This window comes from Streptopelia decaocto, assembly GCF_964273445.1.
Source record: "Streptopelia decaocto genome assembly, chromosome: 4".
In the NCBI taxonomy this organism is placed as follows: Eukaryota; Metazoa; Chordata; class Aves; order Columbiformes; family Columbidae; genus Streptopelia; species Streptopelia decaocto.
In genome coordinates, this window is record NC_138658.1 from 3,438,727 (window position 1) to 3,466,492 (window position 27,766).

The 27,766-nt window shown below is 42.6% G+C and overlaps 1 protein-coding gene across 1 annotated transcript in view; it reads right to left on the reverse strand.

Moving 5' to 3' along the window:
- Nucleotides 1-27,766, reverse strand: part of UNC5C (unc-5 netrin receptor C) — a 226,525-nt gene that overhangs the window by 36,615 nt on the left and 162,144 nt on the right. The window contains exons 3-7 of the mRNA XM_082051376.1: nucleotides 26,343-26,486; nucleotides 14,521-14,624; nucleotides 5,447-5,627; nucleotides 3,728-3,895; nucleotides 2,355-2,519 (exon numbers count right to left, since the gene is read on the reverse strand). Of these exons, the coding sequence (XP_081907502.1) occupies nucleotides 2,355-2,519; nucleotides 3,728-3,895; nucleotides 5,447-5,627; nucleotides 14,521-14,624; nucleotides 26,343-26,486 (762 nt within the window). The remainder of the gene's footprint in view (nucleotides 1-2,354; nucleotides 2,520-3,727; nucleotides 3,896-5,446; nucleotides 5,628-14,520; nucleotides 14,625-26,342; nucleotides 26,487-27,766) is intronic.

The window sequence follows — 27,766 nt, forward strand, 5'->3', positions numbered from 1 at the left end:
CAGGGGCAGTCTTATGAAAGAGCTTATTGATTTATCCAGCTGATGCTACCGCAGTGAATAATAGACTAGAAGAGAAAGGGCTTGTAAATTAGACTCATTCAATCTAACATCTTCCAGGATATCTTTTATGTACAGCTATACAGAGAGATATATTTACAAGTGAGTTTTTGTCCAAGCAACAGCCTAGTGACTCCTGGTAAGAAGGTCTGTCTGCTAATTCTTTGACCTCAACTACACTCATGGAACTAAAGTCAACCTTCAAGCTTTCACTAAAGACTGATACTGAAGAAGCACCAGGGCACCCGGGAGCAGGATTTGGCTACGGCGCAGGTAAGCAGTGACCAGCATGTCCCAGAGGGCTATGGCCACACAGGAAAGGTGGCCATGGCTCCTCCCACACCACCTGTGCCACATCAGACCCACTGGCACGGAGGCATTTGAAAAGTCTGCTGTGGATCCACAGGTCCCCAGGCGAGGAGAAATGTCATTGCCAAGCCAGTTCCCACCTGCCCCAAATGACGTGGAAAGAAGCACGGTGTTTTAGGAATGAAAAGAATCCTGTGCTTCCTCTGAGCTCAGCAGGCAAATCTGCAATGAATCTGGCTCCACACTGGCAAAAATGTACATGTTCAGATTGGTTTTGCATAAACTGAGAAGAAGAAAGAAAGAAAAAGAGAGAGAAAGCAGCAGGCACGTTGCCACCAAGTATGACAAATCAATCTTCTCAGCAGCGATGGATCAGGGAGCAGGACTCTAAGTTTTACAGGTATATGAAACCCCATGAGTATAAAGACACCATTAAAACACTGCCATTAAATTCCGACACTGAAGGATGATCACAGCCCTGGAGCCAAGCAGGTCAATATGTGACTCTATATTTTTCATTACCATTTTAAATATACGCATATATGAAGCAGAATAGGATTCACAACAGCCTCACCTTCTCTCCCACTGAAGATCTGCTCTGCTTTATACTCAGCATCCACTTTCACAAATAAAATGCAATATACCATCAACAGATAAATGAGATCCCTACAGGGTTTTTATTCTGCCGTACTATTATATCTACTTTTGCACAAGATTTCTGCTTAAATGGCTCTCTTTATGCACATACACAAAGATGACACACACCTGTCTAAATATAATCTGATAGCAAAGAGCTCTTCTGTATGGGGAAATGTATCTTTTCTTCGTAATTTACCATAATGACTTATTCACACCACTGGAGCTGGGGGTACATTAGCTTCCTTGCTATAAAAGTCACCAAGGTGTTATACAGGAAGACATGGCTGGAGTTTTTTTTCTATCTTTAGAAAAGAAAAAGAGATGAGCTCTGAATCTCTCTTTTGTGTCTTCCCCACAAAAACAAACATTTTGAGAAATTACAGCTTAGTAGGCTGCTGACATTGACTAATAGTTTTCAAGTGATTAAAGTGTTTGTGTGAGCCATGTTGAAGAAGTCTTTTGTAAATCCGGGAAACCTCAGAGCAAATGGCCATGCTGTGCCATACGGTAGCTCAGAGATCACTGCCAGCACAGTAGCCACCTATATGGCACTTATTCAAGCAATTGAGCTATTTATGAGACTAGTAGTGTCACTTTTCTGTCATTGTGACTATTTCAGTCAAAAGTAACCTGCCTCAGAGAACAAAAATTCCTGACTTTTTTCATGAGAGAACTCAAAGCATTTTATGACCTGGACACAAAGATACCAGATAGATAGAGCCACAACTCTTTGGGCAACAGAGAGCTGAGTTTCCATAGAGAAGTACTGCAGAGACGAAGGCTGAAGGAACAGGAGACAAAGGTGTATGTGAAGATTTTCGCTCAGGTTATTGTGCTAACAAAATATGAAAAGAAGTTTCAATGCACCAGCAGAACAGAGAAGACCTCATTTTTGAGAAGGGATGGCACGCAGAGAAGACTAATTGTTAATCAGCATATGTCAGGATCACACTAAAAGCCTACTTTTTAAAAATTCTCACTCTTATTAGTCACAAAGGCAGGACTATGGTGTGAAGAGACACAGACAGAACAGACTTCAGTGCTAGACATGATCTTCATGAGGCTGCAGCATGCTGATAACTATACATGAGCTTTGCATAGGCACTGCATAAGAACAGGGTACATCTTTCTACGACAGGACACCCCAAATTCAACAACAGGCATGACTACTATATGCAGAAGCACACGCACACACCATTCTTGACAATAAGAAGCCACAAGCTGAACTGCTTTGCCACGTTTACTCTTTTGAAAATGCTGATTTTGCCCGAAACCCTCTACTTTTCATTTGCATTGCTGTAAGAGTCATTGCCATCTTCCCAGTTGCCAAGTGTCCCAGCGGCACTTACCCTGCATGCAGAGCCCATCGGTGCAGTTCTTGGACTGCAGCACCAGTCCCTCACAGTCCTTGCCCCCATTTTTCGGAGCCGGGGCCGTGCACTCCCTCCGGCGCCAGTGGGTGCACTCGGTGCCACAGGCGGACCACTTGCTCCAGGATGTCCACTTGCCATCCACTGAGAGAAGGAAAGAACAGGACTTGTTAGGAGATACATAAAAGAGAGACTGAGAGTGATGTACGTTTCAGCAACAAGCCAGCCTGCAACTCCTGGACATTCCCATAAGGCAAAGGGGTTGTCAGCCTGCTCTTTTTCAATTCCTATTTCTAACCTGTAAATGCACATTCACTCCCCTCTCCTTTCTCTCTGCCCTGGCCTCATTTCTGCTCTTTCCTCCCCTTTTTATAGTCTTGTCAGCAGTTTTTCTGTGCTCAAAGTGCACAAGAAACTGAACAAGTCAGAAGTTAAACTTGATCAGAAATTCCTCTTTAATAGGAAGATATTTAATGTTAAATATTTTCTATTAAAAGACCTACCTAGAGGAACTCCTCTGTTTCACACGAGCAGAATCAGGGATGTATTTAGCACCTTTCAAAATCATGCAAATTATTTTCAAAAGCACTAAATTGAACAGTTGAGAAACAAACTACGAAATTTTCAAGTGGCACAACCTGAGACAGGAATTTGTCACTTGAAACAATGAGCTCAGATGAAATTCCAGTTTCACCTGTCACTAAGACCTGTAGTTGGATGGCCAAGCTTCGAAAGCTGAAGACAGCCCTTCTGCCATGGATTTGAGTGGGACTGCATAGGTAGGAAAGCCCTGACAGAACGCAGAACTTTGTCACAATAAAGCCACCAACTACCTTGTGTGTCCTGAAGCAATTTTGTATTTTTCAGAAGTTTACGTTAAATGCCTTTTAAAGGCACGCATACACGTCTCTTTCCAGTATAAACATCTTTGTAGTTGAAGTCAAGTAAACATGTACTTCAAATTTAACCTCCACACTCCAGTTGCTGTGACAGGTGGACTGAACACACGCTGCAAATATATTTACATCACAGTTGCTTTCTATATTCAAATTCCAGTCCTTTACCAGAGCTTTCAACCTTCATCTCCTAAAATCTGAAGCTCTGAATGTCCTCCAAATCCCCTGATTTACCAGAGCTGGGACATGGGTGCAAGCTGTGTGCAAAAGTGGGTCTGAATCCTTTGCTGCCTGATGTAATGTGCTCGCTATTTTATCTACTTACATAATAGAATTTCATATTCATTCACTGAAATGCTGAATTTATTAATGAAGAGAAGAAGGCTTTTGTAACTAATAGTCTTCTGAAATGACCGGTGAGTATTTATCTAGGGCTGTGTACTGCTCATACTGAACCTGGACACAGAGTGGTGCAAGCTATCTTCTGAACACTCTGGCCCTCGCAGAAGGCACCACCATTGAGGGGGGCAGGATTGGTGCAGGTCCTTGTCCGCTTCTGAAAGCCTCTCCCACATCGGCTGTTACACACTGACCACTCAGTCCAGGTCGACCATCCTCCATTCACTGAAATGCAAGAGAGAAAGCGTATGATCACGTAAGCAAACCATCCTGTACAGCCCAAAGGTGCCTCTGGCTCATTCGCAGATGTACTCATCATCTATGCACGCTGAGAGATCCCCCTGCTTTGATTAGAAATTGATAATGCTCTTTCCCTTCCTTTCCAGAAGGTGATTTCAGGATGCCAGGACAACTTCAGTCATCTCTCTGTGGACATAGCTGGTGAATATGGATGACCCAGCACTTCTATAACAGATATTTAGGCTGTTCAGAGTGAGCTCACACTGCGTACATTTTTATTATTGGACTTTGGGAAGATATTTATCTCTGGGAAGGTATTTACGTTGACTGTCTTTTCCACTCACCTCACTTTCTGGGACAGATGAATGGATGAAGAAGGAGCCGTGCTGTTCTATGTAACAATGCCAGCACCAGCATATGGATAACATACAAACTGCTCAGATTCCCTGAACTCAAGTTTGTGATATGACACAACCCTTAAACAGCTCTGATATCAAACCAAATAAAAAGGGCTACTGCCCTACATGTCTCTTGACTGCACTGTTGAAAAAAATACTGTGTATGTATGAAGAAGATCTGTAGTATGTCTACATCTTTATGTTTCTGTATTCATCACAGTTACAAAACAGAGTGCTCTTGCATGGGCCATCCCTCAATATCACAAACACTGCTAATCAACTCAATTCAGTCAGTTTTCTATAAAAACTGATCTAAAAGGCCCTCATTGTAACTTCAGGGAAGCAACTGCTTACAATTAAATCTAACTGCCACCCTGAATATGGAATGAATATTAGGGATAATCATAGGGATTTTTTCCTACTTGTCTATCCTATAATTAAGCCAATTGTAAGGAACACCAGGACAGTCAGCTGGCACATTATCAGAGCAGGTTTTGTTCTGGTGGATACCCTTGCCTGAGATGCATTGGGGCAGTAACTTTGCAGAGGCAAAGGCTCAGACTGAGGAGGGCTTCTCATCCAGCCCCTCCTCATCCAAAGCACAGCCATCCTCAACATTAGATTGAGGCTGCGGATGCAGATATAAGAAGACAGAACATTCTGCTGTGCTCTGACACTATCTGACAGTATCTGGAAGCACAAACTTCCTTTCAGTTTTACTCTTATTTCTGAAAAGCGTCAGTAGAACGTGAAATGCATTGGTAGAAAGCAATGCCTTGGATGCTCCTGCTGGAGGAATCACACTAATGGCTCCTTGACGTATCCAGCTGGCATGTGTTAGGGCAAGGGGAGCAACTGCCTTCTCTCCGAGGCAACTAGCTGTTTGTATAGGTGCCTGCTCCTCCTTTAACACTGTCATCTGTCACCAATAAGCCAAGCCATCACATCTGTGCTTCTGTGTATTTTCAGTAATGAACCCTGACTCCAGTTGCTGCGTATGGCTGCAAGTCACTGGGCATCACAGGTGACCCAGCCTGATCACTCAACATCGTAACTGCTGCATATAGGCATTTTGCATCCCCCTCCTGTCCCACTGTTCATTTTGAGAGCACGTCCATATCCCTAAGGCATCACTTACCATAGACAATCACAGTTGCTGTGGTGCTTTTCCTTTTGGCCACAATGTTTTTGGCGACACAAGTGTAATTGGCTGTGTCAGAAAGCCGGGCTTGCTTAATGATCAGGTTGTGATCGATGGTGATGTAAAAATTTCGGTCTTCCACGGGATCAATCACCTCTTCGTTTTTCAGCCACTCCACCTTAGAGTTTGAAAGAGCCAGAGAGGAAGCAGGGAATCAGCACCAGGTCACACCACAATGGGCACAGTGTCTGTGCTTACATTGCTTACCCCAGAAAGTGCAATGAGTCAAGGCACATCATGAAGGACTCACCTGAGATGTGCTGCCAGCTGAAATAAAATACCATGGCAGAAACTCGGGAGAACACCCTTCATGCCTAACCTTTCCTTCAGCTCCCATTCCCTCCCACTTGTCCACACAACAGCCGTCTTTCCTTGCCTTGAAAGTATCAATGCATTTTCAAATGCTGCCAGCTACAGCATGGAGACAAAGAGCTGATCCATGTTTTCAGAGTCTGAGGCAAGGGATAAGGAAGAGGTGATACCTTAGGACCGCATCTACAAACAGACAATTCCCTTACAACATCAGAAACCCTATGACAGCAGAGATCTCACCTAGTCTTTTGTATGCCTTGTCTAATTAGGCAGTTAATTATGCAGTAACACTATGTCCCTGCCCTGGGTCTTACACAATGAGGCCCTATACCAGAGTAGGTCACACTAACAAATTACACACCAATGTTCTTAAGTATGCATGCGCTCACACATACATGCATGCTATTGTTTTGCTGCAATCAGGATTAAACAAAATAGAGACAGTTACCAAGGAAATAGGGACTCACAAAGCCTACATCAGTGCTTATTTTTCCCTTTATGTAATCTATATTTTACTTTAATAAAGCGTTATTTCCTTGGTTACGCAGAAAAATATTTTCACATGTGATTTTTAATCTAGACAATGTTCTCTTTATTGCATTCTTAAAGAAACACCCTATTATATCCCAGCTGACTGCTGTGAGCCACCCTAATATAATTTGGCTGCAAATCTAGTAGCTTGTTTTCATTTGAACTGAGCATGCTCCGAAGGATGAGACTGGGGCCCTGGATGGATCAAAGCCGGGGCTTCACGTCACTGGACCACTTCGGCTTGTGCCCAGGATTTAATTAAAGGAAGAAAAACATAAACACAATCAATCTGCTGGACCTGTGAGGTGCTTACTGACAAGACCCGCTTGGATTCAAGCTGCCCACTGTCTCTATTCCTACTTTAAGCAGCTCCAGCTCCCCTACCCCAGTTTGGGTGGATGTACATCGGATGTGAGCTGCTTCCAAAGACATCCACCTTAGTGGATGTGAAGCCACCTCCCAGAGGAAGGCTTGGTATCAACCACTGCAGTTTGTGGTAACCTCACAGCTATCAATACTGTGTGGCTTAAAATTGGCAATGCAAAAAGGGCTGTGGAAACAGCTACGTGTGTCTGCGAGGAACAGAGAAGGAAGAAAAAAAGACATGAAACTTTGGAGGCTGTGCTTCTTTCTCTACAACATTCATGTTTTATCACAGAAGATACAAGCTCTTAGTCAAGAACCTTGTTTTCCTTGCCAGGATGACTAAAATTGTTCTTCCTCCTTTCTTGAATCCTAATAGGTATCAGGTATAATCAAGATGGACAGACTCCTGTTCAGTCCATGGAAATAACTAGCTGCTGCCTTACCTGCAGATCAAGTCTGCATGCATCCCAGACTGATAAACAAGCCAGAAGCTTACCTGTCCACCTGTAGGCTGCCACTTAACCCCCACCTCTCACACAAGATGGAGTACAGACTTGTGTCAGGATGCTAAAAGATGCTACATGAACCACCACAGCCCCGCACATACCACCTTCAAATCCATGTGTACTTTTCCTGTGCTTTGCGCATTAAGGACATCAGGGTGTCAGTGAGAACACAACTACAGTCTGCATCGTCTAAGGCTCAGTCCAAAATACTTCTGGTATCCCTATTCAAGCACATACTCTAGCAGCCCTCAGCACTATGCAAGGCTCCATGCTCAAGCATGTAGTTCTCTTTTTCCAGTACTCTGCAACACTTTCCACAAAAACATAGACATGCATGTTCAGTCTGGGTCTCAGCTGATTAGATAAAATGAAAGCTACAAGCATTAAATTCCCTGCCATCCCTGCAAAAAGGCTGAAGAGGATATGAAAACAGGAGTTGCCAATATCAGAAAAAAATGTACTCTGTGTAATTCAGTATACTGCCTCTGGCTCTTCACTAAATCTCTTAGGAAAAGGATCCTTTTCACCTAATGGCTTGTAGGTTTTGCTAACATTAAAACATTAAGTTTGTAGAACAAAAGGATATATTATTTTTTCTGAAAAATCCGCTTTGCCAGTACATTGGTTCTGTGTGTGCATGTCTAAACTCCATCTCTTTTACAAGATACCACTTTAATATATCTGTCTTCTTCTAGCATCCAGGTTTTTATGATGTCATGAGTCTGTTCATATTGCAAACTATAATGTTGCCAAATCTGAAGGGAGGAACTGATTGGTGATTTGACAAGAGGCAGGAGTCTCCTTTCATACATATTTTAACCATCAGTAGAGCAATACAACAAAGAGCACACCCTCCAGCAGTGGTGTTTTCTCCCTCAGTCCTTGTAGAAATGACAACTAATAAACACACTACAACATGTGAGCATTTTGTTGGTACTTATTTTCAGTTACTAGTGGTCTCATTTTTTCTGGTGCAGGTGCCTGCCATGCTCAGCACCTCAGATGTACTTTTTCGAGGCACCCAGAACAGGTGGGAGCAGGGTGGGTTTGTTATGTAAGCAGGAAGAGATCAGGTGTCAAATACAAAAGAGAAGAGAACAAAGCGGAACAAGACAGTGATTTATGAATGACAAGTATGTAAACTGTTATTACAGAAGTGAAAGACAACCATCTCTTTTGATGCCATGTCATTCCCCGAGGTGCAGACCCCTCCCTGAAGTAGGCTGCTAATCCAATCAATGCAGAAACCTATCCTGAATTTAATTCTGCTGTCTAAATTATGGTGACTGGTGCCCTGGGGAAGCCACCATGCTCACAAGGTGCTAATGGCTGAGGCATCAGACATTTATGTGCCAGGGAAAGCACTCCTCTAGGTGAGTGTCCAGAGGGCAGCAGGATGCCCATGGGCATTTCAAAGCACACAAGATGCCTGTCTTCAGGGTCATCCCAAATTACACCCTCGTGGCTTCATTTTTCAACTGTCTGTAGATGTTTGTAGGGTAGATGTTTGCTTTTGCCTAAATATTGAGGATGTAAATTTACTAGCTGTAGTCACAACAATTCTTGAACAGGTACCCACCTGTATTTATTCAATTAAATCAGACACATCCCACCAACTGTTATTAATAAATGCGTGGATGGCTGTATGCACGTAGATTGGCAACAATACCACCATGAAGGATGGGGTAAGTGTTCCCTTGTGGAGATGACAGCTATGGAAAATTACAGCAACATGCAACTGTTTCTTTTCTCACATACCAGCCCCCTGCAACAAAGCAGGCACAAATTCCCCACTTCTTTTTTAAGTTTTCCACTCAAGAAGGTATTTTTGCTATATGTTTGCAAACTAACTAGCAAGAGAAGGCCCCTCTGTCAAGGTGTGAGAGCAGTGAATGAAATCCTGACTCCCAGTGATTGCTGAGCAGGTGAAGTGCACCCAAAACCAGCTACTTTTTGGTCAGAGCTCCTTAATATGTAATTTGCAAAGCAGTGAGGCAATGGGCTCCTGCAAGCTGTGCTGGATCTATAAATCCAGTGCTGCAAACACACTGGTAAGCCCGCTATGAGACCGAGACATCCCCACAACTGGCTGAGGAAAGCACACAATCCAAGGCGGCTGGAATTTAGAGCAACTTACCTTGTAGTGCCTTTTCTGTCATCCCACTCCCCAGTGAGAGACAGATGTGTTGTCTCTAATTATTCACTGATTGGTATCGGGAGATGCATTAACATAATTGGTGCATTTGTTCTAATTAACAGAGGGAACCTGCCACATGCCACCCAACATGAAAAACGAGACCATCAGCAAGAGCAGAAAACCCGCAATCACTGCCCTGGCTGTACCTCGGTGCTGCAGCCAGATCTGTGCTGGATGTGCAGGATGTTTCCAGCAGCAGCCTGAAATAAGGCAGCACACGCAGAGACTAAGACTTGAAAAGCCAGGCCAGGCTTCTGTGCAGACTAAACGAACACAGGGATCATAAATCACACAAGCGATTACATACACAGGAAAACCTATTACAGAAGCTAATTGCTGACACAAATTTAGCCATGCCAAGTTACTAGCATTACTAGACATTTAAATCTCTTGGCACACTTGCATATGCGTGACTGTTTTAGAATCTGGTAGAGCAACAGCACATCTGTTCCAAAAGAAACCCAAGAATGGAAAAGGGATGTAAGCTCGTCTAGATCCTCCTCTCCTCATTGTACGAGTTGTTCCTTAGACCTCTTGCAATCTCAAGAGGGAAGGCAGCAGGGTACAAGGACTGGATCCTGGTCTCTCATTGCGTCCACAGCACCAACCTGCCCTACAGTCATCTTCAGAGTGGATAGTACCTGCCACACCAGTAAATCTCCTATCTTCCAGACACAGGCAAAGCCTTCTGGTGCCCATGAGTGCAATTCTCCAGAAGAATCAAGATGCAAACAACCTCAAAGAAGTGCCCTGACCACCCACCAGCAGACTGGGGTGTAAAAAGTATATATTATAAAAAGGAACAGAAAAGTATGGGACCAGACACTGACAATTACAGGGAGCTTTATCCTGTGCTTCTGGATCGTACCCAATGCCAGACCTTACCCAATGGTTCTCCAGGGCAAAAGGAATGAGCAGCACTCATTCATTTTGGGCTGTGCTCCTTCTGCACACAAACCAGCCTCCCGCTCCTTGCTCTTCCTCCCATTGACACCTGAAGGCAGTCCTGCTGTATGTTACAAGGCACTGCAAAGGACAGTGTCACTTCCCAGCTAATTAGTATTTATGGCCACAAACTCCTCTACTCGCCTCTCTTAGAGCTCACTTTCCTGCTGGGAATATAAAACACTGTCTCTGTGACACACACCTGCATGGAAATGCATACACATGAACTCCCAATTAAAGGATAACTGCTGCAAAACAGAAGTGGCTCTCATGAAACAAAGCAAACAGCAGTCATATTAATAATCAATTAGATGGAGCAGCCACCTGATGCTGCCTATTTGGAGAAGTCCCCAGCTCCCACCAGTTTTTGCCTGTGCAAGAGCAGCTGAATAAAGTCTGTGTCACAGTCGGTTTGAATTGGCAAAACACTCTTTTCTGCCTCTCAACTCAGGGATGCTTTTCCCCTTGCTCTAGTTCCTAATTAAAGCCATGAACGTGGATAAATATCACGTTCAGTTTTAAACCCAACTGGGTCACCAAATTGTACATTTTCCCCTGTTCTGCAATTAAACTACTCCATGAAACACCTCAATTATAATTAAAGAAGAATTTCCCCCCCCTGTTAAGGGCATCACAAATCACACATTTCAATGCAAAAGTTCATCTGGCAGCTTATGGCATATTAACCAATCTCACATCTCATTGATGTTTTGATCTATAACCTATTGCAATGAGCTAATCTGATGTGACACGACATCTCTAACTGTATTTTGTCATGTGGAATACGATGCTGGCATCTTTCAAAGAACAAATTAAATGAGCTAACGGGTTAATTGCTTGTAACTCTGCCATTACTGTTGGAGCATGGCGGAATAGGATCCTTCCTGCCTTTTTTAGGCTGGGTTTGAGAAAATACACACGCAGAAGAGAGTGGAATTGAAATGGATGTTTCTGATGACACTGGGGAGCTGCAACTCTCTGATCTCTGCTGAGCGCCGGCAGCTCCTGCCGAGCCTGGCGGGTCAGGCTGCTCATATCACCACCTGATCCTATTCCTCCCCATTGAGGAAAAGCAGGAGGCAGGGAAGCATGGAACTGGGGCAGGGTGTTGTTTGGTTTTATGTCCATTCCTTTTCTTCGTTTTCCTCCAGCAAATTTGCCCCTTTCACCCCTCAGCCATGTGTGGAAATGTCAGTATAAGAATGCCTGTGCTGAGTCCTTCTACTGCCACGTACAGGAAAAGGCAAAGCATTTACCTGCGTGTTTCAGAACCTGCAGGTAAGTTCAGTTTGGTAGTGGCTATAAAACCAGGAGTGGGGAGGCAAGACACAGTGTAGCTGGCACCGAAGCTGCTCACAGGTATATGGTTGCAGAAAAGCTAAATCTGGTGCTCCCAGAGCCCAAGCAAACCCCCAGTTCCTTACTTTGTCCCAAGTGAACAAGCAAGATGTACTTTGCTTTGACCTCGGGCCATGACACTGGTGTATTTTAACACACCTTCTTCTATTTGGATCTTTGTCTTTTCCATGATCTGAGCCAACTCTAATGCTTGTCATGTCCTTTTGGATCTGAGGGTCTGTTAAGTGCTGACTTAAAAGCTTTGTCTGTCCATCTCTGTCTTTGTCCTTCTTGCCCTCTGGAGCAGCTGTATGCTGCTATGTGGTTCAGCTTTTCAGTAATAGTAAGAGCTGCTCTAGCATTGATCCACAAAAGCTTGACACAGTAAATTGCAATTAAATATGCTGGGACTTATAAGACTAAATTCCCCAGCTGCTGAAAAGAAGACAGGATGTATCCCTGAGTGTGGTTGTTCCCACCAATTTGAAATACCAGGAAAAAGAAATGAAGAGGGAGAATAAAATCAACGAGAAAAAGGGGAAGGTGCTGCGACTCTGGGCTCCAGCATTCCATTACACTGAACGTGTATTTTGTACAGTTTCACAGCATAAGCTTTTCTTCCTCTGTTTTGGTGTTAAATCCAGTGACTACTTCAGAAGCTGGTAAGTGGAAAGAAAACAAACCAAAACCAAAAGAAAACACAGTTCCCAGAGTGTGAAGGCTCTGAGGTACCTGCTCACCAAAGCATTTGGAAATGCTGCTCACAGCTGCAGCAGATGTGTTACCCTACTTGGAATCAAAGCAGTCTTTCAACAAGATGGAAACAGCCTCAGTCTGCTGCCCGCCTGCTCCCAGGTCCTTTCTTACGTAGTTACCTGTACTGTCATATCAGAAACTTCTCCAAACAAATAAACAAAATCTTAAACATAGAACTCGTTCATCTCTAAATTAAAATAACCACGTAATCCTTCAACCCACCAAGTTACCTTTCATCTTTCCATTTTTTTTAAATTTATCTTACCAGCTTTGGCAAGTGGCTGTAATGAAGTGTCACATTAAGGTATTCATATTCATTAGTGTGCAGGTCTTTGTTCTTTTAATAGTGTTGGAAAGAATCTACAAAGAGGCTGTATTAGGTGGCTGTCCAATCTGGGTGTTTGATCTCCTTCTGACTTCAAAAGTCAGAAGAGGAAAAAAAAACAACACTGAGAATGGTTCTTTTGAATGTCAGATGGGGAGTATACGATTTCTGAGCCTGTCGAGTGTTAATTGGTGTCTGCCCCGACCATGGTACAAATAAGATTCGGATCCAGTTAATGTACAGTCATGAATCTTGGCTATTGACAGAGTGAGCAAGGATACTAGAAGGCAGGAAAAAGTGCAATTATTATGAGAGCATTACAGACCTTTCCAAGGATACAACCGGACTGGCTGCTGAAATTTCAGAGGTGCTCGTAACACAGCATTCAGACAAGCTACCCATCATCATCAATGTCCATTTCTAGCAAAGGTAATGAAGTTCCCCAGTACTGCCCTGCACCTCCAGAGCAACATATCTTGTTGCAAACACTCTTGTCACGGCAAAACAGTGAGTTGATTTGATGCAAAAAAGCATCAGAAAGGAAAATAAAAAATTGCTGCTTGATTCCTGAGGAAAGCCAACTAATTACTATTCCATTTGTCAGCAAGCTGGGTCTGTGGACCTAAATACTCTTTACAATTTTGGGGATCTTGACAGGGAAAGGAAACAGCCTACACAAAAAGAAAATGGGAAAAACCTTCTATGCTAGTTATTCCTTCTGATGTTTGTGGACACATTTCTGCAATTATGATTAAATCTAGACTTGGGTTAGATGGGGAGGTAACACTTTAAGCTTCATCTCCTGAGAAATCAGTCGTCAGCGCTGAGTGACAACCACTTTGCTACTGAGCTATGACAGCCTAACTTACCCTAATGCAAATTGGCAACAGTTTCGTCTGTGCGTGGCAGAGGAAATCCAAGGAGAATTCAGATAGGGGAATTACCACCATTAACAATCAATTTTTCTCTTAACAGCCTCAGCGGATTTAGGATTTCAGAGGCCCCCATGTGACTCAGAGCAACGAGTCTGAAGATGGAGCCACCGCTGCACTTCGGAAGCTCCTGTTCATGGGGACACCCAGCTGCTGTTGGTGGGCACAGATTTTGCTGAAGGGTTTGTCATTCCAGCCAGTTGGAGGGCTGGTTGCCCACTCTAGGTTTATTAAAATGCCATTAGGAAAACCAGATGGGCCCCTGAAGATGGATTATTAGGCAGACGTATCCCTTACTTGCTCCCACCTCATGCTGCTCCACCTGGGAGCCTGTACTGGACCATGGTACATCTTCTTGTGCAGAGCTGGCTGGTGCACACACAAACATGTGCACGAAATATAATCTAGTAAACTAAAAATCAAAACACCTTTATACTATGCTTGAAATCTGCCTCTCAGAATAAGTAAAATGTTTCTTTTTCTTTAAAAGGAAAAGTAAAAATATTAGGCTGGTATTAATGTACTCCACCAGCTACATGTCCTTTGGATGCCAGATTTAACTGTGATTTTTGAAAGGGAAGAGAAAAAAGAAACCAACCCGCCTGCAGCTCTGCCCAGCAAGGCACCATCATCCAAAGCCATTAATCAGGTTCCAATCAATCTTGTCTACCAGCAGCAGTCAGTCAGCTCTTCATTACCACCCATTCATCATGCCATGCCCTAACTCACTGCACCATTAGCCACCCATCAGCTCAGGCCTTAGCTGGGATATCCAAGTGCCAGGACACTGATTTGCTGCTCACCTCAGCTACTGGGATGCCTTCAGGTGGACGGCACTGGAGCAACACCTCTTGTTCCAGGGACACTTCTTTCCCCAAGGGTTCCTGCTCAAAAGTTTTTCGGAGATCTGGGTGGGGAGAAGGAAAATAAAAAAGAATTATTAGTATTAATAGCTGGGTGTTTAAATTACATTTGATTGCCACGCTGCATAAATGTGGGAGATCTTTCTAAACAGAAAAAATAACATTTCTGCTGCTCAGAAAGTGAAGCACTTAAAAAAGACTAGAACATGTTTTCACTTCATTGTAACATTAAGCGGTCAAAGGTTTCATAGTGGTTTTATTATTTATACTGTGGTAGAGTATGTGAACTCAGTGAGGATCCAAAGCCTCACTGTGGAAGGTCATGTCCAGACACAGATCAAAAAGCAAAAGAAATCCTTTCTTCACATAACTTACATTTGGTAAACAATACCAGAGAAGTACTAAAGAAAGTTATGGAAAATTAAACAAATCTGTAGAACTACAGCACATAAGCTGAGTTGCCTTCAGCTTATGGTTGAAAGTGCTCACGCTGTGATTTAATGCACTTTTAGTTTATAAGCATTAACTTTACAGCTTCAGCTAACTTGTCTTCACCTTATCATTATCCCTGTAGCACTGAATAGATAATAATAATAATCATAGTGTGGAGCTGAACCATGCTTGGATCCCTGCACAGCACCACAGAAAAGTGGCAAGCAGAGAGGGCATCGAATGTCCCTCTGAACATCGGACCGGTTCATCGGAGCGGACAGCTGTGCACTCAGGGTTTTTTTGTATGTTTCTGTAAAGTCTTTGCGTTGGTGGTAAAACGGACTTGAGAAGTTCCCTCCCTACCACTGGGTCTGTAGTTCTGCCATGGACTGGCTCCCTCTCTGATGCACCAGGGAGGATGGGGTTTTGGAGAACTGAGCATTCAGCCCTAGTAGAGACTGGGGTATTTCTCCCAGCTGTTGGTTTCTGCTGCAAACGGGCATGGGGCCACATTCAAAGTCACATCAGAGAGGTGGCCTGACTTTAAAAAAAGACCTCATAAAAATGGTTATTTTTATTTCACTTTTTGTTCTGAAGTCAGACCAGTTCCCTGTGCCAGCTCACGGTGAGGTTGCACAAATACTTGTGTCATATTGGAAGCAAGCAATATGGGAACAATTTAAAAGCCAAATACTTCATATTTTGAAGACATAACCTGTGGCTGTGCTGGAAAACAGATCACTGAATCAAACAGTTTATAAATAAACCATCCAGAGAGGTTTTTTTTAATCTAGATTACCTCCAAGATCTGATTTACAGCTGACCCCACAAGGAACTACATCAGCACTACCAAAAGGCAAAACCTGCGGCAGGCAAATGCACGGATGGAAAATGAGATGGGGTGGCTGCCACCAAGATCACCTCCTCCGAAACTCACCTTGCATTGCAGGAGACCTCTGTCTCATAGCTTATATTGGGAAAATGTGGTTGTTCAGCTACCTGGAATTAAACGTCACCCTAGTTGTACCATGGAAATGTTCTGTCATAGCTGCAGATGTTGATTTTAACTCCACATTGGGTACACCTTAGTGCATCTAACACGTACCTATACGTGCACGGTGCAGACAATTATAGCAGACGTATCACGCTCTACTATCATGGTTGAGGATAAATGAGAAAGTTACCATGCTGATAATAGAAGTATATAAGCACAGTAATAAATAGAACATTAATAACAGCTTTCAGGTGTTCAGATATGGAGGAATGAAGACAGTAGAGGCAGATTAGATAGATAATAATTGAATTTTTATATTGACGTGTTGATTTACTGTCCTGCCTGCCTTCCCGGAACATTAATAGAGCTCTGGAGTTCTCTATAGCCTCACATGCACAATAATCCCCTTTAAAAAAAAGAAAATAAAAAATATAGAGCATACAAGAGTAAACAGCACTAGTCTAGAAACGTGTAATAAGAGTAAAAAAATCTCACTTTAAGCTCTTTGTTATCAACAGCTGGAATTGCTGGTTCTGAACACCCCTTTTCCCTGGGAACCGCTGCAGTGGTTTCCCAGAGGGACCCCAGCCCCCCTGCCCTCAGAGTCCCCTGGTGCGGAAGCTTTAACGGCGTCGTTGCATTCGAGCGGGTCAATGATCCACAAACTAAAAATACACTAAGTAGAGGCCTTGACATAATGTAGTCAGTATAGACAGTAATGTTCTCAAAGGAGCCATTAGATACTATCGAGTAAATGATACTCATTTGTGAAAAAAATACATAATAATGTATTTACAAGATTGGGAGCTCTTATACCCTGTTCTGTTGGCTCCCTCCCACACGCTCACAGCTTCAACCACCCAGAATTACCCACCACCCCCTGCCACCGCCCTGCCACCTACAAACAGCTGCAGATTGCAGCTATGCAAGGCAAGTTTTACCTAACCAAGAATAATGTTTGCTGGTTATAACACACAAATAAGTTAAAAAAGTGGCTTTTTAAGTGATGAAGAAGTGGAAGGCCTGGACAAAAAACTCCATAACCTGCTCCAGTTATCATGAAACACCCTGCTGGGACAGCACTGGCTTTTTTTATGGCCCTTGCAGAATGATTTCTGTGGTTAACAAAGACATCCTTCTAACTCTTCAATCTTCAGCTTCCTTTGCTGTTTAACAATTATAGTCATCATGGCAGCTTCACACTGTTGACCAGGAGTGGGTGAGCTCGCTAATGTGCTGAGGGACTTTGGAGATTTTCCAAGCAGAGCCTTTCCAATAACATTTTTCACCATTTCAAAATGTCACGTAAGTTACAATTGCTTGCAAGCAAGGACAGAAGGGATCTATTTTCTGAGAGAATGGTAAAAGATGAATAAAATACATCCCATTTAAAAAAAAAAAAAAAGTTTTAACAATCATCAGATTGCCTGAAAAGCAAAACAATAAAACATTTGATCCATTCTGGGGCAGGACCTCTTTGTCTGTGAAGAGGCAGTGTGAATTATTAAAGCCTCGGGTCGGCAGCAGCCTGGTTAATGTGATGCTGAAAGAGCCTTCTCCACCCTCACCTATAATAGGGAGAGACAAGAGAAAGGCAGTTGCACTTTTTTTTCCCATTATTATTTTGGTAAAGTAGAATAATCCCTGATTGTGTTAGCAATACTCTCCCCCTGTTTATACAGGTAATATCGCTGCCACAGCTCATCTCCTTGGAGCGGAGTGAGCCCTGGTACAAAGCGATGCTGTGGGGTCTGGCTTGCTTTTCTCCCCAGTTCTCTTATGCATGTCACCCAGCTGTAGGTGGGGATGTCACCGCCAGGCTCAGGGGACAGCCTGTACCCCCTCCAGGCGTTTCCCCTGCCTCTAACTTCCCTTCAAGGCTGTATTCATAAAAAGAAACTAAGGAGAAAAATTAAAATTCTGGTCTGGCACCTTAAGCCAGATTCTATTTTCTTTAGTAATGTATAGCCTCAGTAAATTCAGAGGAGGTTGTTGTGGCATATATCGCACATTTACAGCATACTTAAGATGAGACTTCCCTCCAAGACTCCTGAAATACTCCCACACAACCCTCTCTGGTAGGGACAGATGGCTCCATTGAAATGAATTTCCATGAGCATAAAGCCGAACCAGTATAACGGGAAATCAAAATCTCAGTGTACACCATAGTGTTAGCTTTTTTCCTGAATCGCTATGCTTTTTGGGGAGAGGGGCATTAGATCTTAATATTGATGTTCTGCTAAATGACTCATTTTATGTTTAATGCATTTTTAGCTTACAAACCACTCAAAAGTTGCTTCTTTGCCTGCTAAAGTTAATAGTTTCTACATGAACTCATGGCATTTCCCTACTTCTTTTTCCTCCTGTCAACATCTAAGAATGAGCAAAGAATGACCCTATTCTTCTTTTTAATCAGATGTATTTTATCTCTTTGCTGTTATGGGTTTTGCTATGACGGGTGGGTGGGTAAAACTTTAAGGATATCTTTTATCATTTCTGAGAAACATGATAAGAGGCAGGCCAGATGCCTTCAAGGCAGTGCTAATGCAAGAGTGACTAATGAATGAGCATGAAAAACGGACACTTGTCAGCCAGGAATTAGATGTAAACCAGAAACGAACAGAACAATGCAGCATTACTGTCAAGGAAAGATGGATTTCTGCCCTTGGTAGACCTTAAAGACTCTTTACTCTGTGCTCTTTCTAGTAACTCCAAGATCAACTTTCATTCTATAGCAAACAATTCAAAAAATGAGCAAGCTGTAAGAGCACAAAAAGAAAACCCATATTATTTTCTATCCAACTTTCATATTAACTACGCCCATTGAGCGAAGTACATTTGGTGTGTGCCTTCCGAGAAATAAGGTTTTAAGAATGTGAAAGGACCTTCACAAGAAGTATATATTTCCATACAGAAGATAGTTTGTTTTATGTGATTAAGTATATACAGGCATCCATATAAACCCAAATATGTGACAAGTGAAAAATGAAATTAAACTACTAGAAAAAGAAGGGAATAAGGTGTGGTATTATTTTACTTATTATTAGAGGATCAATGGGTAGCCAAGCTCTCCACTTCAAGTCTACCTCCTACCGTTGAAAGTGTTCTCAAGAGGCAAGATTCAATTCTGCTTTAATTTTACCTAGCCTAATAAGAAATACACTAACAGAAAAATAATTGTAGAAAAAGAGTGGAAAAATGCTACTGGTGTTCTACAAAATGAAACAAGATCCACATGCTTGTGAAAATACATCTCATTGAACTTATTCCTGAACTTGGATGACTGCTGCTCTTTCAAAGAAACTTTAATAATATTGTAAAACTGGCCTGTTGCTCTTCCATCACTTTCCACGATAAGGCTGGAGTTAAGAGACACTTTTTTTTTTCTGCAAAAAAAGGCATTAGAGCCTGAACTGCCATTCTAAGTGTAAGAAACCATGTGCTATCAAGCATACTTTGGCTTCCCTTTTCACAGCTGAGTCTACGACCTTTGTGCGGGGATCAATCACACTGGTGGGTAAGTAATGGAAAGGTTAGGTACAAAAAACCCTCTCTTTTAAATTTCATTTTGTCCTTGTGTGGTTCCAGCTCTCTGTTGTTAATTAGATCAAACCAGAGTTCCACTGAGACAGTCACAGGAGTGTCATGAGTCTGTAACCCAGGGGATCCCTCTGAAACCTCTATCAATTGCCTGGCCCTGCGGAGCCCCCGGCTGTATCAACCACACGCTGGGGTGGATCAAAGCCGCCTGCCCACCCCCCGTGTGCCTGCTGCTGCTCATGGGCTGGGATCACAGCTGGACAGGGCTGTGCTCTCAGCCCGCCCAGGCACAAGCAGCTGGAGATAAGGACAGAGTAAATAACTTGGCACCTTGAAACTCCAACTTTCTGCTCTGTACACAACTCTGTACCGCTCTTGCCTTCTCTGGAGAATCACAGAATTTTAGGGATTGGAAGGGACCTCAAAAGCTCATCCAGTGCAATCCCCCCACCGGAGCAGAAACACCCAGATGAGGTTACACAGGAAGGTGTCCAGGCGGGTTTGAACGTCTGCAGAGAAGGAGACTCCACAACCTCCCTGGGCAGCCTGGGCCAGGCTCTGCCACTCTCACTGAGAAGTTTCTTCTCAAATTTAAATGGAACCTCTTGTGTTCCAGTTTGTACCCATTGCCCCTTGTCTTATCCTTGCTTGTCACTGAGAAGAGCCTGGCTCCATCCTCCTGACACTCACCCTTTACATATTTAGAAACATTAATGAAACCACCCCTCAGTCTCCTCTTCTCCAAACTAAAGAACCCCAGCTCCCTCAGCCTTTCCTCACACGGGAGATGCGCCATTCCCTTCAGCACCTTCGTGGCTCTGCACTGGACTCTCTCAAGCAGTTCCCTCTCCTTCTGGAACTGAGGGGCTGTTTCACATGTGGCCAGCCCCTGAGACAAATGCCACAGCACCACGAGGCTGCCCCAGCCACCTTCTCAGCCTGGAGATGAACATCAGGGATGGTGGAGCTTCCCCCTTTCCAAAGACACCTGGCATTCCACAGCTTGGGCTGAATGTGTCTTCCACTTCTTGGAAGTGCACACCATGTTTTGGGGACACATGCTGCTGCATCGCTGACCCGAGGTACTGAACGAGGTGCTGAATACCCTTTGTTTCCTGGGATACAATCTGCAAGATGCTTTCCCTGAGCCCAGGACCTTCTCTCCTTTTTTATTCCCTATGTATTTACAGCCTCAGAAAACAGGGGGTGCACACCCACTAGCCACTCAATTCTGTGGATGGCACCTTCAAGCCAGATGGGGATAACACTGCACTCTGACCACCCCTCAGAGACTCACTGCCTGCATGTCTGCAAAAAATCATTGTTTCTCCTCTTTTCTCCATCTCTAAGTTAGTTCAGCCAGGTGCTGGTAAGACAAAACACCCTTTTGTAACACAGCGCCCATGTGGGCTGTGCTTATAGTGAAGAACCACCCACTCAACACATTTGGTATTGATACAACTGTAAAAATACAAGCGAGCAAACTTGATCAAGAATGCACTGAGCAAATGGGTTCCCAGATGCACATTGATCACACTGTTCCTCTCCTCTTATATTTTCACATGGTAGGTTGATATTTTGTGTTTCTCTTTGTAAGTCTAACTTGCAAAGTAACTTATAAACTTAATTCTATTCACTATGTTATTTGGTGATTGAAGGTAGAATCCAAAGTTCTTGTTTTTCAAATAAATCCAAACATAAAGTTTGAATGGCCTAATCTCAACAGGTGCCTTTCTAGATGACAGATATACCAAAGGTACTAAAGACAGGCATTAGAAACATCAAGTGTACGTTGTAATTCATGCATAGAATTGAATTTACAACACACTGAAACACTAAAACAGAAAAGAATTTGTATAAATGGGGTATTTTGCTTTGTTACTCTTATGATACACTAATCTGACTCACATGGCTGTCTGGTCACTGCCAAAATACACACAGAATTTTGTTAACTCCTTGACTGCATCTATGTCTTGCCATCAGATGTATGACAGTGTAGGTATGATATTCTCAAGACTCCTCCTGAGGGATTGAATTCATATAAATTCAGTAATGGGCTTTCCTTTTGGTTTTTTTTAAGCAATGCTAACAGTGAAGTGCTGGTATCAAATATGTTAAATGCTTGATTAACTTCTCTGCTGCCCTTTTTTGATCTGCTGTTGCCTCTTCAGTAATCTCAGCTCAAGACCACGTGTCTCAGTTATCTCTTTATTAACTACGAGCAGTGGAAATCGATTAGTAGCAACTGAAATGGTACGCAAGGAAGAAATTAAGGTCCTATCTCTGCTAACTCTCACACAAACTTATCAAAGTGCACAAAATACATTTTTGGGTTATTTTTTAATACCACATATCCTGGACATACCTTCCTATTAAAATTTTCAAGTGACATCCTTCCCCGCTCGCTCTCCTTATCTCGACATCCACCCGACTTTGTATCTATTGCAATGTGTTCTAATGCTTAGGTGGCTACAGGAACATGGGACCCAATATTAAAAGGCGAGATAATCGAGTGTCAGTAAAGGATCTGTGACTTTTTTTTTTCATATCTGTTTCTTTGTATGACTGCAAACCCCTTGTAAGTGGAGATAAACCACCAGGTGAACTAGTTTATTTTTCTGTACTGCATTTATCTTATCAGTATATAGTATCTGACATGCATATATTAGCTACATTCCTTTGAAAAAATGTCTGGGGGGAAAAAAGCTTTTAGATATGTACATAAGATACGAATAACAAATCATACAAAATAGTAACAAGCTATTTTACTTTACCTTACTATACTAGGGCTTTTTAAAATGATTTTTTTAAACACAAAATCTGATTTTAGATCATGAATAAAGGAAAAGAAGACAGTATCCACATTCATGACACCAAAAAGATCAGGTAACATAAATTACAGAGAATGCCTCTATTTTCATACAGGTTTTCAATAAATCCAAAATCAGACAGCAGATTTAGGGGTTTATATTCTTACTATACTTTCTCAAGGGCAGCCTGGGTTAACATCATGAAGTCAGTGAGGCTACAGCAACACCAAACTGGAGCAAATGAAAATCAAGGCTGCTTTATGCACAGAGGCTCAAAGCAATTTGTCTTAGCCACCTCTTTATTATCTGATCTAAAAATTAGGTCAAATCCTGCAGCTACGGTTTAGTATTTATCAGATGTATTTTCCGGTGGGTTTAACTCTGCTCTCAGTTACACAAGCTCAGGCTTCATTCATCCTTTCAACCTGTTATGTTTTATCTGTTCGACGACATCAGTCTTGTTACATAAAATTCACATTAAAACTTTATATTGGGCTTGCGCCTTTTTTCAGCCAAAGATAAAGCTATGCAAACCCATCCTTCCTCTCTCCACAAAAGTACCATTTTATTAATTGAGCAAAAAGACCCTGTCAAAATATATTAGTGATTCCTGGTGTTCCTGACAGAATGTGCCTAGAATAAATAGGAAATGTATTTTAGCATTTTTATAGACTGGTATCTCAGAAAATTATATCTTTCCAGCTTCACCAAGATATACATGAGGTGTCCCTACTTTGTTGCTTACTGAGGTATCTAGAATGGCAAAGTGAAATTTAATCTCAACAAATCTCCTAGTTTAAAAGGATGAAATGCTCAGCTCTATCCTCCTGGGGAGACCAAAGCCTCGAGAAGATAAATTCCATGAAACAGGAAAAAAGGTGAAAATAATGATGTTTCCATCACCTACTGTTTCTACTCCTTTTCAGAAAGAGCCTGCACAGAAGGGAACGATTTCCCAACATATTCGTGGCCTGGGACTGCAGAGCGGTGAGACGCTGTTAAATGCCGTGAACACTCAGGGAAGGCAGGATGTTGGATTTAGGCTCAGACTCTTTTCCTGTTTACACTACGAGCCTTTGAAAACCAGCAGCATCTTCTCTCCATATTTATGGATTACTCCCTTCCTGAATAACCAAGGCTCTTGGCCAGAGGGACGTTGCAATTGATTTTCACAGAGAACTTTCATTGACTAGGTTGCTATGTACTTTCTGACACATGCCTGACCCTGCATTAAACAAATACAAGTGGCTTTTCCAGGATGCACATTTTTCACACTTTCAAATTACTTTTCAGTTAATTCTATTACACGCTCAGTGAACAGAGATGTTGCATGCTATATTTTTTTTTGTTTGTCTTAATGGAGTGTAGCTCCAGCCTTTGAGATGACATAGTAATTCCAGAATAAGACCAGTGTGCTTAAGGGAGAAAAGAGAAAGAAGAGAAGGCTAAAAAGAGGAGAAATAGAAAGTGGATGAGGAGGGGGAGAGGAAGAGGGACAGAGAAAGAGAGAAGCTTTTCTTAATGTGCTAGGTATGGCTAGTTATGCTCCAATTGTACCTGTTATGATGAAATCGCTACCTTCAGATATTAAGATAAGTAATAATATAACTTAAGCAGACCACTTTACATGCTCCATTAACACCTCACCTTTCCCAAAGGTGTCAGCACTCACTTTTTGTACCATTTAAAAGTCAAGACTGCATTGGTGACAAACATGCAACTACAGCTGCAGACAGAGCTGGAGAGATGGAATCTTTTGCCCCTCTTAAATTTTAGATATCCTTGATTTTCTGGATTCATAAATACTGCATGGAGCCTACCTTGCATCCCAGTCTTATTGCACATTATATAACCAATAGAATACTTACTAGCCAGATTTAAAGTATATTAGGAAAGAACTATTATATTGCCAGTACAGATTCAGCTCTTTGAAGGCAAATCTGTGGATATAGATGGGTATTGGTATATTTGAGTCCACAGTTTAAACCAGTGATCTTGTAGACCAAATGACATCACAAAGTAAGGCATATACTCCACATCATATGCCTGAGTTTCTAAAAAAATAGTTGTGAGTTACCTGAGAAATGTACAGAAATCTGTGAAATTTGAAATGGACAATTTTGCAGAGAACACACTTTTGTTTCTGTTTGAAAATCTGCAGCTTGAAGGTCTAACACGTCAACCCTAAATCCCAGGAGTCTAAGTGATTTGCCTGTGCCACAGCTGCCCAAGAAGCCCAAAACTGGGAACAAGAGGTTAAAAAAAATCCTTCAGTATAATACAAAGACATTTTTTTAACTATAAGCACATAAAAACTCCGTGGAAGTTACTTACTTAGACTGTTCTGAAAGAAACAATGAAGCCTCCAGAAAAATCAGTGAACTGATTGTTCCTCTCACTCCAAAACATGGTAAAAAGAAGCAAACTATATTATTAGGACCTTTGATGGAAATTTGGACACCCGGAAAGAAGTGTCAATTGATATAAAACAACTTGCATACACATACCATGATTATGTATTATGTAGAAATTAGATGTGTAGGTATGGCAGTATACAAAAGGTACTTAACCTCCAAGATTTGTATCTGGCTGTTTACACAGGAGGTAACTCCTCTTTAAGGATTTAACCATGTAATACTATTGCAAGAACAAAAGAAGAAACAAGCTCTAAATGGAGAGTTCTAACTGACAGAGAGTTCCTCCTGTAATGTGTCTGTGAAAAGCTTTATTGGGCTGGAAGATTTCTCTTCTCTCATTACAAATTGTTAGACACAGTGAAGGAAATATATAAGCATGCTACAAACCCAGCTTCTGATGACCTTTTCTCACAAAATGTGTTTTTGCTGAGGTGAAAACAGCGGAAAAGATACAATTCCGGATGATAAATTTTGTCCCCATTACACAAAACAGGACTTCATCATGTGAATGAGAAATGGGAGTCCCCAGCGTGACTACTCTATTACAAATAAAAGAACCTCTTTGAAAATTAATGAGCATTAAATATTTGTACAGGCAAAAGAAGATCTGTTTTCAGAGAACTGGTTGCCCTGTGTTCCTGGGGTCTAATCTGGGAATGATTCAAAATAAACACTGAGGTTAGTAGCCATGAATAACAATGATGAAATATTAGGGTTGAGATGACCACTTCCAACCTCATATTACCAATCTGATTACATGATACGCTAAACACTCAACTGTTCCTTTGTTAAGAAACAGCAGCTTTATTATATAATTGTAGAGATACGTATTTTCAGCTTTGCAGAAAAGGATCTGGGGGGCCCCATGGATACCAAGTTGACCATGAGTCTGCAATGTGCCTTTGTTGCAAAGAAGGTGAATGGCATCCTGGGCTGCATTAGACAAAGTATTGCCCGAGGGAGAGGATCCTTCCCCTGTGCTCAGCACTGGGGAGGCCAAACCTGGAGTACTGGGTCTAGTTCTGACATGGACATCCTGGAGAGAATCCAGCAAAAGTCCACAACGATGACTAGCATCTCTCCTACAGTGAAAAGGCTGAGGGAGCTGGGTCTCTTTAGCTTGGAGAAGAGGAGACTGAGGGGTGACCTCATTAATGTTTACAGATATGTAAAGGGTGAGTGTCAGGAGGATGGAGCCAGGCTCTTCTCGGTGACAACCAATGGTAGGACAATGGTTCAAACTGGAACACAAGAGGTTCCACTTAAATTTGAGAAGAAACTTCTCAGTGAGGGTGCCAGAGCCCAGAACGGGCTGCCTAGGGAGATTGTGGAGTCTCCTTCTCTGCAGACATTCAAATCTGCTTGGACACCTTCCCGTGTAACCTCATCTGGGTGTTCCTGCTCTGGTGGGGTGATTGGACTGGATGAGCTTTTGAGGTCCCTTCCAATCCCTAACATTCTGTGATTCTTTGAAAATACAAAGCCTAAGCGTTCAGAACCCAAATCTTTCTCTTAAATGGCAGAGACTCCACTTTTCATCACCCAAACACCGAGAGCACAGACACTCACATGCGATGCGGACGTAGGCTTTCCGGCTCTTGGTGGTGCCCGCAGAGCTCCAGGCAACGCACTGGCACCAGTAATCTTCAGGCCCGAAGAGCTCCTCGACTTGCTGCCGGGAAATCTCGATGCTCACCTCTCGGACAATCAGACCTGTGAGGGTACAAGGAATGCTGGTCAGTGTCGTGCTGACAGACAGAACAAAGGAAGCGTCGGAACAGAAGTCAGCTTGCAAAGTTGTGAGACTTCACAGCTCTCTACCAGTATCTACTTGGCAACACAGACTGTTGTAAGGATGAGATGGAAAAAAAAGCAACACTTTATCTGCCTCATAATATAAGTGGGTGAATGAAAAACTAATCACTGTGATTTTGACTTTAATCACATACTGCGAGTATGTTAGACAAATAAGAGGACCAGCACTTCAGCTGGTATAAATTGTACTATGTCCCTAGTATGATTTACAACAAGTGATGATCCAGCCCAGTTTTATTTGCATATGAACATCATAAAACCGCAGTGTCATTCAATTTATATGACTCCCTTAGCGCTCCTGTATTTCATCACATTTTTCTAGATAGATACAGCACAGGGAGAAGTCCTGTTCACTCTGACACTGAACTGCCCAGGAAAAGGGATTTTACCACTGTAGAAAATGTCCCAATACTCTGTAATGATGAGCATACATGCTGCAGTACAGCTATTGCAAGCTGCCAGTTTGGGGACTATCGTGGTGTCTCTGAGACCACCGCAACAATAGTTAGTAATGATTTGATCCTCTAATGACAACTGCTGTATTTTGTACTGACACAAGCCTTTTCTCTGCCTCAAAATGCAGCATCTGGTCAAAACGCTTCTTATTCCAGCCAAGATACTAGTGGGGGTGGGAGAGAGCACTTACACTTCTTGTCAGCATATTTAGTCTTTGTTGCTGATATCAGAGTATCAATAAACTCCTGTCTGTCTTCCTGCAGAAAATACACTCTTGCCAACAGCCCTGAATATATAAATTCCACATACAAACGTGTAGTAGAACTGATTTTCTTTTTCATTTCAGAATTGCCAGGAAGCTCAGCTAAAAGATCCTTGGATCACAGCGTGCACAGTTTTTCCCTGTCACCAAGCACCAACGGGCATCTCCCTGTGCTTGAGCACAGCCTTGAGCCCATGGAGACCAACCACCCTCCTGCCACACGGCTCACAAGGTGGTATTCATAACGTCAATGTCCCCAATTGTGCAGCACGGCGTGTTCCTCGAGCGCTTGGAAACCAGGCCAGCCCTTTGATTTGCCTCCAGTCTCACAGAGGCTCCATTCAGGGAGCCAACGATTAATTACTGTTTGTACACACTTGTGCGCTGCCATTGAGGCTGCATGCTGTTTGCATCCAAAACTTGGTTAACGACTTCGCAGCAGAAAGGAATTCACGCATGT